The sequence below is a fragment of the Corvus cornix genome, chromosome 7, assembly GCF_000738735.6.
Source record: "Corvus cornix cornix isolate S_Up_H32 chromosome 7, ASM73873v5, whole genome shotgun sequence".
Taxonomy (NCBI): domain Eukaryota; kingdom Metazoa; phylum Chordata; class Aves; order Passeriformes; family Corvidae; genus Corvus; species Corvus cornix.
The window spans coordinates 31,618,980-31,633,539 of NC_046337.1; the positions used below are offsets into that span (position 1 = coordinate 31,618,980).

Here is a 14,560-nt window from a genome sequence, read left to right on the forward strand (position 1 = left end):
AGTAAAAAATCTCAAATGACTGTCTATTTAAGGTGTTGTGGTTTACTTCTTGCTATAGAATTACTGACCCTTAAAAAGTCTTATCGAGCCGTTCTTGAATGGGACATTGTAATGTTAAGGTGTCTTCTTGGTGTAACACTCGGATGTGTAAGGTGGAAAAGTAAAGTAAATATGTTTTTTACTTAGGGAAAAGGTTTCAAAGAAAGAATTTGGACCTTGAAGGGAAAAAATGAAGTGGAAGGGCTTTGTGGTTCAGAAAATGAAAATGTGTAGGAATCTAAAAAGATAGGAAATGAGGGTGCTTTTTGAGAAGTAAGACCTTTGAAGACTCTGGTGAGCTTGTGTTAAACTGGAGTTTATCTGAACCAAGCAAAACATTATTTGAGCTTCCCCAGGGAGTGATTTGAAAAATACTGCAGAGATTTGGTGAATGGACTTGTATGATGTTTGTATGCCAAACTGCTGTTTCAGTCACAGTATATTGTTTTAATGCAAAACCTGCAATAATTCCCTGTTTAAATAGAGCCCACCAGGCCCTAAAGTGAACCTTAATGTCCTTTATGAAAAGTCCTAAACTGTCAGGTTGAAAGAAGTAATTGGGCTGCTGTTGTTTGTTGCTCATATTGCAGTCTTAAATGCTGTGTGAAAGATGTAATTTGAGATGCATTTCTTGTAGGACAGATAATCACTTCTAATGATCCACTGCATTAGAGAGAAAAACCCCAAAACTATGCTGAAAGGTGTGTATAAGGAATTGATACGATTCATCATGAAATTTTAGTGCCTCTAAATGTAACACAATAATGCTTTACATGGTATCAAAGCCCACTGACATTAATAGGTGTCTTTTGATGCCATTAGCTCTGTCCCCAAAGGTTTATCATTTAATGGCACTAAAGACTGAATTAAAAAAGCTGGTTTTCAGCTGGGTTTGTGCTACTATCATGTAAGTTTGGAGATGACTAAACTAAGACACTTTCACCATTAAACTGAGTCTAAGGTGTTGTGCAGGACTCCTGGCTTCCAGCTGGTGATTTCCACTTCAAAGCCCAAAGTTTGGTCATGTTAGAGCCCAGTTCTATGTCAAGGTTCCCTGTGTTGTTTATACCGATTTCTGGGTGCAGTGAAGGACCAAGTTTTGATATGAGCAATGGGGCATAGTCACACTAGAGTGCCCACATACCCTGAATTGTTCCCTAGAAGTGATCTTGAGTCTAATGTTTGAGTTACATCCCTTAAGAACGGATGCTTCTCTCAACCACACACAGGTTTTCATTCTTTTATAGAAATGTTTTATTTTCTCTTTTGTATTTTATGCATTTACATGAACCTAATTGCAGCTCCTAGCTCTGCTTTCGGAGTTAAGTGATTCAACAAGATGTCAGTATTCAGAATGCTTTGCTTTGGAAAAAAACGTTATTGTAACTTGGATGCTGCCTCCTTGGGCTTTTAAAGGCTGATATCAAAGAAACAATAGTAGGATAAAATTAAAAAGATCTGAAAAATGATGAAATAGTTTTGAAAGGAGGAACTAAGGGAAATGCTAAGTAGATTATGTTCAAAGCAAACAGTAGCTGGAGGTGATGACGGCTGGTTTGTTTTAAACTAGGCATCCCTACTTGAATTTTAATTCATTCCAAACTTTTTAGTATGGATTATTTGCTTGACAAAAGTTCATTATGCTTCCTCCCTGAAGTATGGAAAGATATCCAGTGATTAGGAGCAGGAGAGCCTGCAGGAAAGCCTTTCATTTCCTCTGTCCCAGAAACCATAATCCTGCACCAGAGCAAAGTAATGGCTGGTATGTATCCATTTATTACTGCAGTGCATCTAAATGACAGGGTGGATAGTATGTCGTCTTTGCTGATTTTTTTTCTTTTTTTCTTTTTTTTTTAAACATTTGTATGGACCAAGAATTGGGACAGTAGCAAAGACAAGTTAGAAATTAAATGGAAATAAAAATTTGTAACTTTATTCCAGTGCATCATACAGTAACACAGAATCTCCAAGTGGCAAAGATACCTGTAGTTCTTCTTTCATGGGATTTTTCTTGCCAAGTTAATGTCCTTTTCTACTGTTGCATCAAGGCAAAATAAGAAACTGGGTTTTATTTAAAATTCCTTCTTAAATTTAATGAAGTTATGCAGCACTCTGAAAATGGAGTGAGGACGTTCTTCACCTGACCTAGCTCTGCTCTTCTTCCAGTGGGATTCAAAGTACGTTGTTCCGCAAATATGAGTCTACTTGAAGTCATCCTTGTTGCAGTGTACAATCACCAGCCTATGCTAGAGGGGAAGCTGCTCTTAAATAACTGAGTTTTCCCTAGTCAGCCTGGATGAGTTGGGGCAACCTTGAAAAGGTCTCATGGCTCAGAAATGATGAAAAAGATGGAATTGGGTCAGGTCAATGAAAACATTTTTCCGCAGCTTGACTTGGATGTTTTTTTACAAGACTTTTGTTGGTGTGACATTCCCTCTAGCAAGTCCCAGTAGGTTTTTTTGACTGAAATAGGTGATTTCAAACATTGTGAGAATGAAAGAAAAGGTTTTCAAGTTATGTAGCTAATAAAAGGACTGTCCTTGGTATTTTGGTAATGAAATGCTTTCCAACAAAAAAAAAGCCCTCAAAAAACCCACAACCCACATTGTAGAAAAATTCTTGAGCAATACTATTGTCTTTCTTTTATATTCAGTCTCAAAGATTTTTTTCATCCCAAACCTTTATTGAAATGAACTGAGTCCTACTCACTTGTTACTTACTAACATTGTTACTTTTACACACTGAAAGGAGGAAACTACTTATTGCTCCTGTATCTATAAGTAATAAATAAGTTTCACTCTCTCGTGGGCATGAGACGCATCTAAATCACTGTCTTTTCCTCATGTACATGTGTGATTATCTTCAGGATTACGCTTGAAAACCAGTCTGCTCCTTTAGAACCTTCCTCCCTGATGCTGTGCAGAAAGCAGCCATGGTGCCCTGAGGGCTGCCGAAGTCTGTTCCATGTCAGCTTGGAACCAGAAGCTGCTGATTGAGCTGTCTGAACCGTGGTAAAGGTAATGGTGGCAGAAAAGAAACAAGAGGCTTTGTTCCTGAAACTTTTGCAGACTTTTTTGCTTACCATTCTTCTTTTTTAATTTCTCACAGGCCCAGAATTTCAGCAAATGAATGGCTTTGCTGTACAAACAGTGTATTATGAGTACTTTCCAGCAATACCTTCCTACTCCACCCAAACACTGGGTAGTTTTCACTTCAGTTTGAAATGCTGAGGCTGTTGGAATGCAAGGATTTTTAATTATGGAATTGAATTTTCTTGCTAATTACAAATCTTTAGTTGAAAAAGAGGGTGATATTAGCCAGCAAGGATGCATTTAGGGGATTACAGGAGTCCACTTTGCAAACCGCAATGTAGAATAGCTTTGTGGAAAAGGCAGTGTGTAATGATAGGTTTCTCTTGAACTTTGATGTGTATGGCTTCAAAGAATGAGGGTGTTTGGGCAGCAGCAAGTGTGTTTCTCTTAGATATAATAAGAAAAGACATCCATATGCATTTTGTGTGACTTCAAAAGAGCTAAATCCTACAAAACAAGGAAGGCAAACCAGTTACTTTGCAGTGCATTGCTATTTTATTACTTAGACTCTGAGTATTAGAGCATATGTGAAACTGGTACAGTGGAACTTGTAGGATTTGGAATGGATGGGTGCAGAGAAGAGCAGACAGCAGTTAGGGCTATTTATTTAATGCATTTTCCCCTTTCCATTAAATTGATTGAATCTGATTGCCTTCTACAGTGAGATGATTGGCTTGGTGCATAAGTGAAGATGTTTACTTTTGGTTCAGCAACGCTTTTGACACCATCTCCCGTAACATCCATTGGCAGTTTGGGGAAGTGCTCAGTATGGGACTGAATGGGTGGGCAACAGCGTGAATGAGGACCTGGTGGGACTGTTGAGTTCAAAGAGTAATGGTTGGCAATTCTTAGTCCAGCTGGTGGCTAGATAATGGTGACATTCCTCAGGGATCACTTCTGGGAACATCAAGAGATGGTAATTTCAGAATCTGGCTGACACAGTGCAATCTTACCCCGCATGGCTTGTTCCTTGGGCCATTGCTTTCTGGCTGACTGCACAGCCAAGGTGGTTTCTTGTGAATTGTCCATAGATTTACTACAGGAGTGAGTGGAAACTGTCACTGATAGTGACACAGGAAGCAACTGAGAAAATTTTCTTCCCAGCCAAAATGCTTTATTTTTACTAATTCACCAAGTCCAAGTCTGGCTTTTCGAAAGACCAAAATCAAACATTTATGGATTCCAGAACAGGGAGCCAAAATAGACTGTAGAAGAATATTACATTTTCGCTGTAATCTTGCTATTTTAGACTTAAGTTTAGAAATATTATGTGCAGTTCGTTATGTCCTAATCAGATTGGCTTTAATTTGCAATAGCAGCAAGTTGGGCAGAATTTCCACTGTTGGGGTGTGTTTGCTTTCAAAATGAAACCTCTTATATTTTAGGAAATGTGCTAATTGCAGGTTTAGTTTTGTTTTAATTTTGAAGACAATGCCTGCATTGCTGAACTTGTGTGTGTTCAGCAGTGCCAAGCCCAGGCCCTGCCTCCACCGCCTGAAATGGGTTTGCTATGTGTTCTCTTTGTGAGTTGCCCACCAAAAAAATCTGATGTTTCTCTGGAACCAGCCTGTCTTCATGCAAATGAAGTGATTCCTCTTAAAAATGTCATCCCTTAGTCAAGAATGTGCTCCAGCATTTTGCTTATAAAACTGAATGATCTCTGTTGCCTCAAGCCTCTTTTGAGATAATAAAACATAATAATTGCCCTTGATAAGCACTTTCAGGCTTTTTCTGCACTGAGTCAGCAGTAGCTCAACTGACTTTAACTACCTTTCATGACAAAGTCCAAGCAGAGCGTTTGTGGCCATATGGACTCCAGCAGAGACCAGGGACCCCGCTACCGACTTCAGCTTTTGACTGATTTGCTCCAACTGCTGGAATCTGCAATAGTGTTTTCTCAGGCGTGCCCTGAATGCCTCCTCATTACAGTCTCTGTGCAGCCTTAGACATTTGGAAGTAATTTCATTTCCCACTGTATGCTGGAGGCTTGATTGGTGTCATCTGAGAGTATTTGTATAAGCACTGCTGGCATATCAGACTCTTCAACTCTCTCCTTCACCCTATTCTCCTGCAGGCACCTAGTGTAGGAACCCAGAGTGCTGAGAATATTTCTCTGCCTGTTCTTAAGGGTTTTTACCCCCCTGGACACCACTGGTATAGCTTTAAACCTTGGAAAAAATTACCAACAGTCAGATAACAGCTAGAAAATACAGTGGTGTGAATTAGGTGATAGACTACTATGTAAGATTGTCACAGGGTGAAAAATTTAGAGGTTTTAGGCTTCTCTTTATAGTATATAGATAAGAGTAAAAAATACCAAAATGGAGGATTGTTGTTGTTCTCTAAACCTTCTTCTCCTTCTTCTACCACTCCTTATTTTGCAGTAAAAGTAGTTTGGAATGACTGGATAGAAAATTCCGCAGTTCCTAGTCGTGTTACTGAATAATTGGTAAGAAAGTAAAAATAATGTATGTTTTTAGTAACTATTGGTTAAAATGTCTTTAAAATGCTGTGTGAATCTTGATAATGGCTCTCACTCCTGCTTTTCCTCCCTCCATGCTGTACCTGGGTCACGCTAGTGGCTCAGTTCCTCTGATAAGACTTCATAAACAACTATCTAGAAGCATTGAAACTACAGAAGAAGTCTCGTTTTATCTTTTAAGCGCCTTGCAAGGACTTTCAGCAAATTCTCTCCCATCAGGAGAGACTCGATTTATGGCGCGCTAAAGTGTCACCTAGCAATGTGTCCAGCCAGCCTACTTGTGAACTGAAATAAAACCAGAGAAAAAGAAAGTTAAACATGTTTATATCTAACCTTGTTCTTGGGATAACTCTAATGAGTTAATTTAACTAAGTGCTTTTCAAATAGACTGGTCCAAAACTGGGATAACCAAAAGGAAAGGGCCAGTCTGACTAAACTTTGAGCAAAGTTGCTTCTGCAGTGTCCTGCCTTGTCTGGGGTGTTTACAAGGGTTGAGTCCTGTTTAGCAGCTCAGGACCAGTGAGCTTAAGATGCAGATACACCACCATGATTTGCTTTTGAATAGTATAATTGAATAGTATAATAAACATTGGATAGTGCTGTGGGACCAGCGAGAGAAAGCCTTTTTACTGGAAGGGATCCCAGTGTATTCTGCCTTTGTATTCAGCATGTGTTGGATCTAGCTGTAAAAATATTGTTCTTGATTGTTCTGTCTTGGAAATGAAACTTATCCATAAAAAGGCAAGCAAAACTTCTGCTTGCCCTGATGGAGACATAAATCCATGAACCTGTGAGAAAAAGGGGAAATAGAGGCCACCAACCCAAATGCATGGCAGAATTGATTCCATCCAGATAAGTGTAGAAGCAGTTGTGTACTTCACATATTGGTATAAAATTAATTTGGAGGTTTTTAACTGTATCCTAAGCATGGTTTTTCCTATCCAGTTTTCCCCATTCAGTCAAAATTGAAATCACAATGCTGAGTGGAAAATAGATTTATTGATTTATTTTGGCACAATTTTCTGGAAGAAACAAACCCCAGCTGCCAGGTCACACTAAGAGTGCCCTTTATCTGAGAGATTATTTCTTCTCCCGAGTCAGGGTATATCGTTCTGCTGTTGCTTTCTGCTTCTAACTGGTGTTTAGAGCTTGGAGGCTGGATTTTCTTAGTTGGTGAATCTCAGACGGTGAACTCCCTCCCTGTAGTGCCAGCCAGATGGAGTGTATGGCTTTAGGAAGGCTTCATTGATAGTCACAGCAATTTCAACAATTAATTAAGTCTCTTCTTGGGGACTGACTTGCACCTTCATGCTTCACAGTATTTATTCATACTTACTGGTATTTGTGGCCTCTGCAGGAAAACCAGTTGAGCCTGTAATTTTCCAGGTGAAAATATGTGTTTTAAAATTACCTACATCATTTAAGGGAACACCCTGGAACTTTTCTATTTCTGAAGGCTTGCAGCTCCTTGTCTAGAGAGATGGCCTCCCCAATCACATTGACACTCACTTGGACTTAAAAGCATTCAACATCTTTCATTCTGTGGAATGCTGTTAAAAAGGTTTATTAATTGTCAACTTTGCAAATTATCCCCTAGGATTTTTTTTAAGCAGGAACTCTGGGGGATACCCCACCTCTTTTCCTAAGAAAAAGTTCTGATGAAACCCAGTTTCTTACAGGTTTGTGTTTTAAACTTCATGCTTGTGTGCATTCCCAAAAGTATAATGCAAGGGATTTGTTCTTACCCACTTTTTTACAAGTGAGGTGGGGCAGTAACTTGGAGCTCCCTTCTCTTCCTGAATGTGTATGTCCACAAAACTGTGTATCAGTTCAGTCTTTTATTAGTAAAGTATTCCAGGTTCATCCTCATGTGTGTAACTGTAAAGTACTGATGTGAATTTTCTCTGTTAATCATCATTAACAATAATTGTTTCTATGTAACAAATGCAGAATAGATTTTGTATTTGTTAGCACTCCTGAGAACTATCTGATTTTTCAGAATAATTGATGTTTACATTATAATTTGTAAGTCACAGTAATTTGGATAATACGTTATTATTACTCCAAAAAAAATTACCAAAATATAAACAAAACAGGCAGTCTGATTCTTATTGGAGTAAATGAGAGGGTTTTTTCCATTGATTTTATGGGATCTGGATCAAACCCTACATTATTGTTGCAGCAGGCTGACAGTCAAACATTATTAACACCAAGCTCCCGTTGTCCCTGTCTTGGCAGTCTGCACACATGCACAACAGTACATCTGCAGAATGATTGTTAGCACGTATCATCTTTCACTTTGATTTACTTCTGCACTTCTGCTTTGTGAGTCAGTCAGCAGGATTAACTTTTGTAATTCATATCTCAAAACTCAGCTTTTCATTTTCTAGCTTTTTAAACTTTAAAACCACTGTATCTGTGTAATCTCGTATTTCCCTATGCTTTTCACAAACTAGCACAAGGATGACAAAGAGAGGATGACAAGATACCTGTGCAAGCTGTTTTATTTCTAACCTTTTTTCATTAAATAACTATACCTCTTCTGTTCCAGTCTTTTTATGTTAAGCAATGCAAAAGAATTGGGGTTTGGTTACACTACACATCAAGACGCCCCTCCTAGCAGAAGAAAGCCTAAAACTGGCAGACTGTGCTTTCACTACCAGTCATCATCTTTTTTGTTTTTGTTAGGCTGTGTACTCTACCACTGTAGGTCTGTCAGCCTCTAGATTCCTTTAACTAGCACATTGGTAGGACCACTAAAAATGCAATGAAATGGAGCTGCTTTGATGCCAAATCCTTTCCTTTTCCTTGCCATTTCCTCTATGAACCTAAGTTGTTCATGTCTGCAGAAAAAACTCATATCTGCAGGTTTTGCTCGGGCCATTTATTTTCTTCAAGTAGATCACTGAGAAATGTATTCCTGTCCTTCATATACCTGCCATCACCTCAGCTGAGGGTAGTGGTGGTTCACCCCTTCTACTTTTTATTGTGCACATTTTTGTGGTGTCATTTTCCCCTCTTTCTTTATCTTTCTCTCACTCTCTCAGTCTCTCACTCTCGTTTGTTTCTACCCAGTTCCATGTCCAGGCCTTACTTTCCTTTTTCCATGTGCAAGATGTGAACCAGGAATCAGTGAAAGCAATATGGGCACAGCAATGTGAAGCACATAACTTTAAACAGCAAATGAAGCAGCAGTAAATTTCCAGGTGTTGCTTTCAAAATGATGTGGTGAAAAATTGAAATTATTTAATATGCTGTCTTTTCAAACCCTTGTCCTGCTGTTTGTTGGCTTGTTGAGGAGTGGAATTCACCTTGAGAGAGATGTACTCGAAATGAAAACAAGCTCAGCTTAAGCAGCCCAAAGCAGGGTAGGCCTTACGCGCCTGGTCTGTTCACAGACTTTTGACACTTGCTCGTGAAGACTGATGGGCATTGACGGCCATCTAGTGGCTGGGATGACATGTTGGGGTCCCTGTCCCCTTCTTCCTCCCCCCAGTAATTAGTACAGCTTCAGTGGTGACACCAAACTGGGGCTGGGTAGGTCAGTGCCTGATGTGATTTTTACTTCCAAGCTACTGATGCATAGTCTCTGTGTCTGAGGATCCAGTAAATTACCTGTAACCGACTGTTTGACTGCTGATAAATCAGTTCCTTAAAGTAAAACCCATATTCCAACACATCAATATATAGCAGAAAGAAATTGCATTTTACTTACTGTGCTTTGCATTGAAATCCTCTTTCTCAAGGTTGGTTGTTGTGTAAGCTCATGAATGAATGAGTCCTTAAATATATCATTGGCTATTTCCCCTGCCTCGCCTTTTATATTTGCAGACTGTATTGAAACTCGATGGGTTTTGAATCCTGTCGGATCTTTACTCAGGTCCAATACCAACTGGAGTTGTACTTTTTAGTTGGTAAGAAAAGAACTGGTGAATGGCCTAGCAGATCCTTTTGCCTCATTAAAAATTTCCAAAGCTGCTTCTCAAGCCACTCGGCACCTTGTGTTACAACTGTAGAGGTAGAAAGAACATGTGATATATAAAGAGTTTGTAAGTTGGTCCCTGTGATTAAAACAAACCTGCAAATTTCCAAGCTATAGAGGAAATGGTAGAATGATTTCCTTTGCTGCTCTGGGTGTAGCTGGATAACATGCCTGCAGTTCAGGCCTGGGAATAGAATGTCAAAATGTTCTTGTGAAATGAGTTGGCTTTGAAACAGCTGCTCTTTCCAGGTTACTCTTTCAGTGTAATGCAGTCACAGCAGAAACAAAAACTAGGAGCACTGAATTGAATCAAAAGATGTACAATTGTCTTTTCTGACAATATTATATGATGGTGGGTTTTTCCTTTTGTTTCTTGGTTGGTGGTTTTTTTTAATGACCATCATATCTGCAATCTGGTAGGGGAGCAGACTTAGTAGCTTTCAGAAGTTGGTATATGCTTTTTTCCCCTGTGTTTGTCTGCCCCTGTCTTTCCCAGCCGCTGAGCGGGACCCAGGCAGAAGCTAGTCACCATATGGCTGAGCTCTGATTTGCCAAAGCAGTTGCTATGTGGTTTATTTGAAGTTATGACAGAATGCTGACTTTGGGCTCAATAACTTAGAAATTTCATTTATGCAAACTGCTGCTCTTTTGAACAGCACAACGAGTTCTGCGGGTGATACGTTAAAGAAGACACAGACCATATGCCAGACATCTGGGGCGAAAAGGCTAAATATGTCAGACAGTGCATTATGTCATGCTCACAAGGGAGAAGTGAGAAGAGTGGTTTCCAAAATACGATCTGCAGTTTGGAAAACGATTCTCACAGTGTCATAAATGGACTGTACAGCACACTTGGTTGATGTCTTTACTTCACACTGAAAACATTTCCTCCCGAGCTTCTGCAGCACCTCTTCGAGTCATTTTGTCTGTTGGTGTAATAAAGTGGTTGATGAGGAGCTGAGCTGGTGAAAATTTCAATTTGAGTTTGTGTTAGAGAGCTGTTAGTGATGGCAGGCAACAGTTAATGACACATCTGCTCCCCTTCTTCAAGCTTTGACATTGATGGAGTAACTGGACTTGAGATGAGGCACGAAGCTGAAATTCCAAATCTGCTCATGTTTATTACTTCGTAATTTTCTGTTTACATCTGGTTTAAATTAGGACAGAAATGTATGGAACAGTGAAATTGTCCTTGTGCTTAGAGCTGTTAATTTTTATACTAGTAACAAGTTTGCTTAAACAAACAATGCTTGTGATCTTTGACTAAGGGGATGTGTCCTGTGTATATAATTGACCTTACTCTCAGTCTTGTATCAGTTAGAAGTTAGACCTGTTTGGGAATTTTCAGCAGTAGTTTTAACTGGATTGTCCAATTTCAAAGAGCTTTTTGAGGGATTTCTGTGGTCAGATGGCGTTCCCACCCATGTAAGATCAGTCTTCTCTGCAGCATCTCAGGGGTCAGGAGAATAATTTTTGGACTGTGAGTGACAGCTTTGCCGTGTATGGCTCAGAAACTGTCTTGGCACTGGGATTCTTGGTTTGCAAGTTTTGACACATGGTCTAGGGACAGCCTGGGGATGGTTCTTTGGTCTTGCGGCTGCTTGCTCTGTTAAAGGATGAAATATTCGTTGGGACAAAATGAAAAAATCTTTTCTTGCTGCTAGGGGATTCTGTAAAATACTGGATGCACAATCAAAACTTTCCAATATACTTCATTTTTGAACTCTTTCTCAGACATATTTTAATTTTAGGAGAAGATACTGAGATATACTCAGCTAGTGATTAAAAAAAAAATTCCAAACATATCTGGAGTGTTTGGCTACAAAGTAGGAAAAAAACAAAGGCAAAGACTTAAATATGGGTAAAAACAGTACAAATGTGAGTAAATGTGATTGTGTGAATAAGTACACAGAGAGAGGGTGTATGCATATAGTCAGTCCCTACTGGTCCTATATAAATAGTGATGTAAGATGGTCTTTCATGTATGGTTAAAATATTTAAGGGGTATTTTGTATCCAGTTAAGATATATTGTGTGTGTGCTGGGTTAATCATGTGGGGCCATGACCAGCTGGATTATAAAAACTGAGCATAAATCATGTGAGGAGCCTCTCATCACTCAGCTGGAGACACTGCTGCAAGTGCCACTGCAGTCGGTGCTGCTGTTGCCACTGGACAGAGGCTGGCTCTCCTGTTCAGAAGATTTGATTCTTTGTGCTGGTATTCCCATACACCAATAAATAAATCTTACCCAATAAATGGGATTGTCTTTTTTCTTTCCCCCAACTGCTGCTATGTCTGTCCCATCTGTCTGTATAAGCCAGCAGGGAGCAGGCAGCATGTGCCGTTCTGGACAGAAGTGTCACAGGTTCTTGTCCCCGGTCAGACCTCTCCAATGCCCTGTGCTCAGCACTTACACAGAGCAGGGAGTTGGCAGGAGTTCCTCAGGGCAGAGGTGACACCCCTCTGAGCAGGCTGACATCCAAAAACTCATGAGGCATTCACTTGGTACTGTGGAGGAATTGTGCACTCCGTGGCGATTCTATTTTTCTTCTTTCTGATCAAGAAATAAAGGGGTAAATTAAGAGAGACATGTAAGATGACTGGTATTTAAAAGTCAGGAACATCAGCTTCAGCTATGCTGGTGCACTGTTTCCTCTGCATACGTGATGCTGCTTCTGATCTTGTGCTCTTTCCTTATCCAGTCCTCTTCCTTTGATTTTGTGGTTGGAAAATGTGTTGTATATTCTCTCCTCTGTCCCAGGAGAAGATGGTGAAGAAATAGCCTGCACTCAGAATGGACAGATGTACCTGAACAGGGATATTTGGAAGCCTTCACCATGCCAAATCTGTGTCTGTGACAATGGAGCTATTCTTTGCGATGAAATCCAGTGTCAAGATCTGCTGGAGTGTGAGAACCCCCAGGTGCCCCCGGGAGAGTGCTGTCCTGTGTGTCCCCACACATCACGGGATTTTGACCCCACCATTGGTAAGAGCCTTTTCTAGTTTGAAAGGAGAGACAGCCCAAAGAACTAGGAAGCATGTGATATTGAACTTTCTAAGGCTATTTTTATGGTGAAAATTTAAATCTGAAAATGGTAGGTAGTTGACACTTAAAATCCCTCTTGGGTTGCCCCACGGCTGACTCAAGACAGTTTGCTTTAGGTTATGAATCTGATATAAGCCCAAATGGCTTTACAGCTAAAAGGTTGATCTGAAATCCATCTTGATATTAGGTCGAATACTTGCTTCTTTTTGTGGTTCATCTGAAACATAAATATATATAATAAACATATTAAGATAAATATATATTGAATACATAATGATATGTAATAAGTGCATTCTTTAAAGTGCTCAGTTCAGGGACCCTCTAATGGATGAATAAATGTAAACAGTGGAAAGTGTTTCTCCAAAGTGAAAACAGGGATCCTTTTGTGAGACATAAAAGAAGTGTGAAGTATTATTAGCTCCCTATTTGCATCCTTTCTGTTATATACCTTGAAGATTGTCTTTTCCAGTCAAGTTCTTCTTCCTGGAGAGATGTGGATAAAGGAATCCTTCCTCAATTTTTCTAAAAGAAAATTTCTTACTGTGCAATGAAAGCTACATAACACTGTGCAATGAATTATATAAAACTATGTTCAATGTATAATAGTTAATTTCTTCAGGAGATAAAATTGTTGATCAGCTTAATATTGAGCAAAGTAGTGATAAAGACCAAAGCAGAGACTTGTGTAATTGAGCAGTGGAGCAATATGTGGTGAGTATTAATAAAGAAATGGTGCATCCTGCTCTGTTTTGGGAGGCATTGGGCCAACACCAACAGGGTACAACCAGCAAATATAAAAGCAGTATGGATACATTCCTAAATACCTTACTGGTATTTGAGGTGTTTATAAAATATTCTTCTGAAGGATTTTTTTGGGCATGAGTGTGGCTATATGGCTCTGAATGCAGGCCCATGGTGTAGTACAGGTGCTTTTTAAACAAGAAAAGGTCAAAAATCCCCCTGTGAGCTCTGTCTTCTGAAAGATACCATGTAATATGTTGTGGATCCATCAACAGTTATTGTTGGAGTCAGTATTAAAGCTTCCCTTGACTTTCTGTCAGTCATTAAGCCAGCATCTGACAACCCCCCACAAGATACTCTGCTTTCCTGAAGTGTTTTTCGTTATTCTGTGCAATGAGGAAAAAGGTTGAGGATCAGAGGACATTTTTGCGAAGTGTTTTGGTTCCTCACACCTGAACAAGGGAGTATGTGTGTCCCTGGGATCTCCCCCCAGCTCCCTGTAGGCAGTGCACCATCCACTCTGCATCCAGGATCAGGGATGGCTCTAGCTGCAACACCTTCACTCAACTCTTACTGTATTGTGTCTCTCAGAGTAAAACCACTAATTTCTTCTCTTTTCTCCTTTGTCCTTTCTCATAGGTAGAGGAAGAAAGGTAAGATTTCTTTTACTTTTTTTGTAATGTATTACTACTGTTAAAAGATTCCCATATATCTCCTTGAAGCACATCACAAAAGATATATATATAAGCTCTGTTAAAAACATTTAGTTCTTTCCCTTGACCTTCCTTGGTGGCTAGGGAGATTGCAGTCCACATGAAAAAAATGCTGGGATGCAGGCAGAAATCCCGATCTTAATACAGAGAATCCCCTGGCTGAAAATCCCTGCTGTCTACATCAAAGGAATTCCAGTTTGAGTAGATTGGTTTTCACCTCTAGCAGTGCCACAGACTGAGGGAAGGTAGTAATAATGATGTCAGTAGATGCTGAACTGTTAAAGCTTGCAGCTGGTTTTTGTGCTGAGGCTGAGCTGCCCAGCGGGCAGGAGGTAGTGTCTTTGCCCAGAGCCACGGTTCGTGTGTCTTTGCCCAGAGCCACGGTTCTGTGGGTAGCTCCTCTTGTGTGCAATTGAACAAAGGGAAGACCTGTTCTTACAAGAGAAGTTAAAATGCATTTCCAT

General features: G+C 39.8%; 1 protein-coding gene across 3 annotated transcripts in view; it reads left to right on the forward strand.

Moving 5' to 3' along the window:
* COL5A2 (collagen type V alpha 2 chain) overlaps window positions 1–14,560 on the forward strand; it is a 171,160-nt gene that overhangs the window by 109,249 nt on the left and 47,351 nt on the right. For all 3 annotated transcript variants that reach the window (XM_010406502.4, XM_010406500.4, XM_010406501.4), the window contains 2 exons: window positions 12,358–12,582; window positions 14,023–14,036. In XM_010406502.4, coding sequence (XP_010404804.1) covers window positions 12,399–12,582; window positions 14,023–14,036 — 198 coding nt within the window. In that variant the 5' untranslated portion in view covers window positions 12,358–12,398. The remainder of the gene's footprint in view (window positions 1–12,357; window positions 12,583–14,022; window positions 14,037–14,560) is intronic.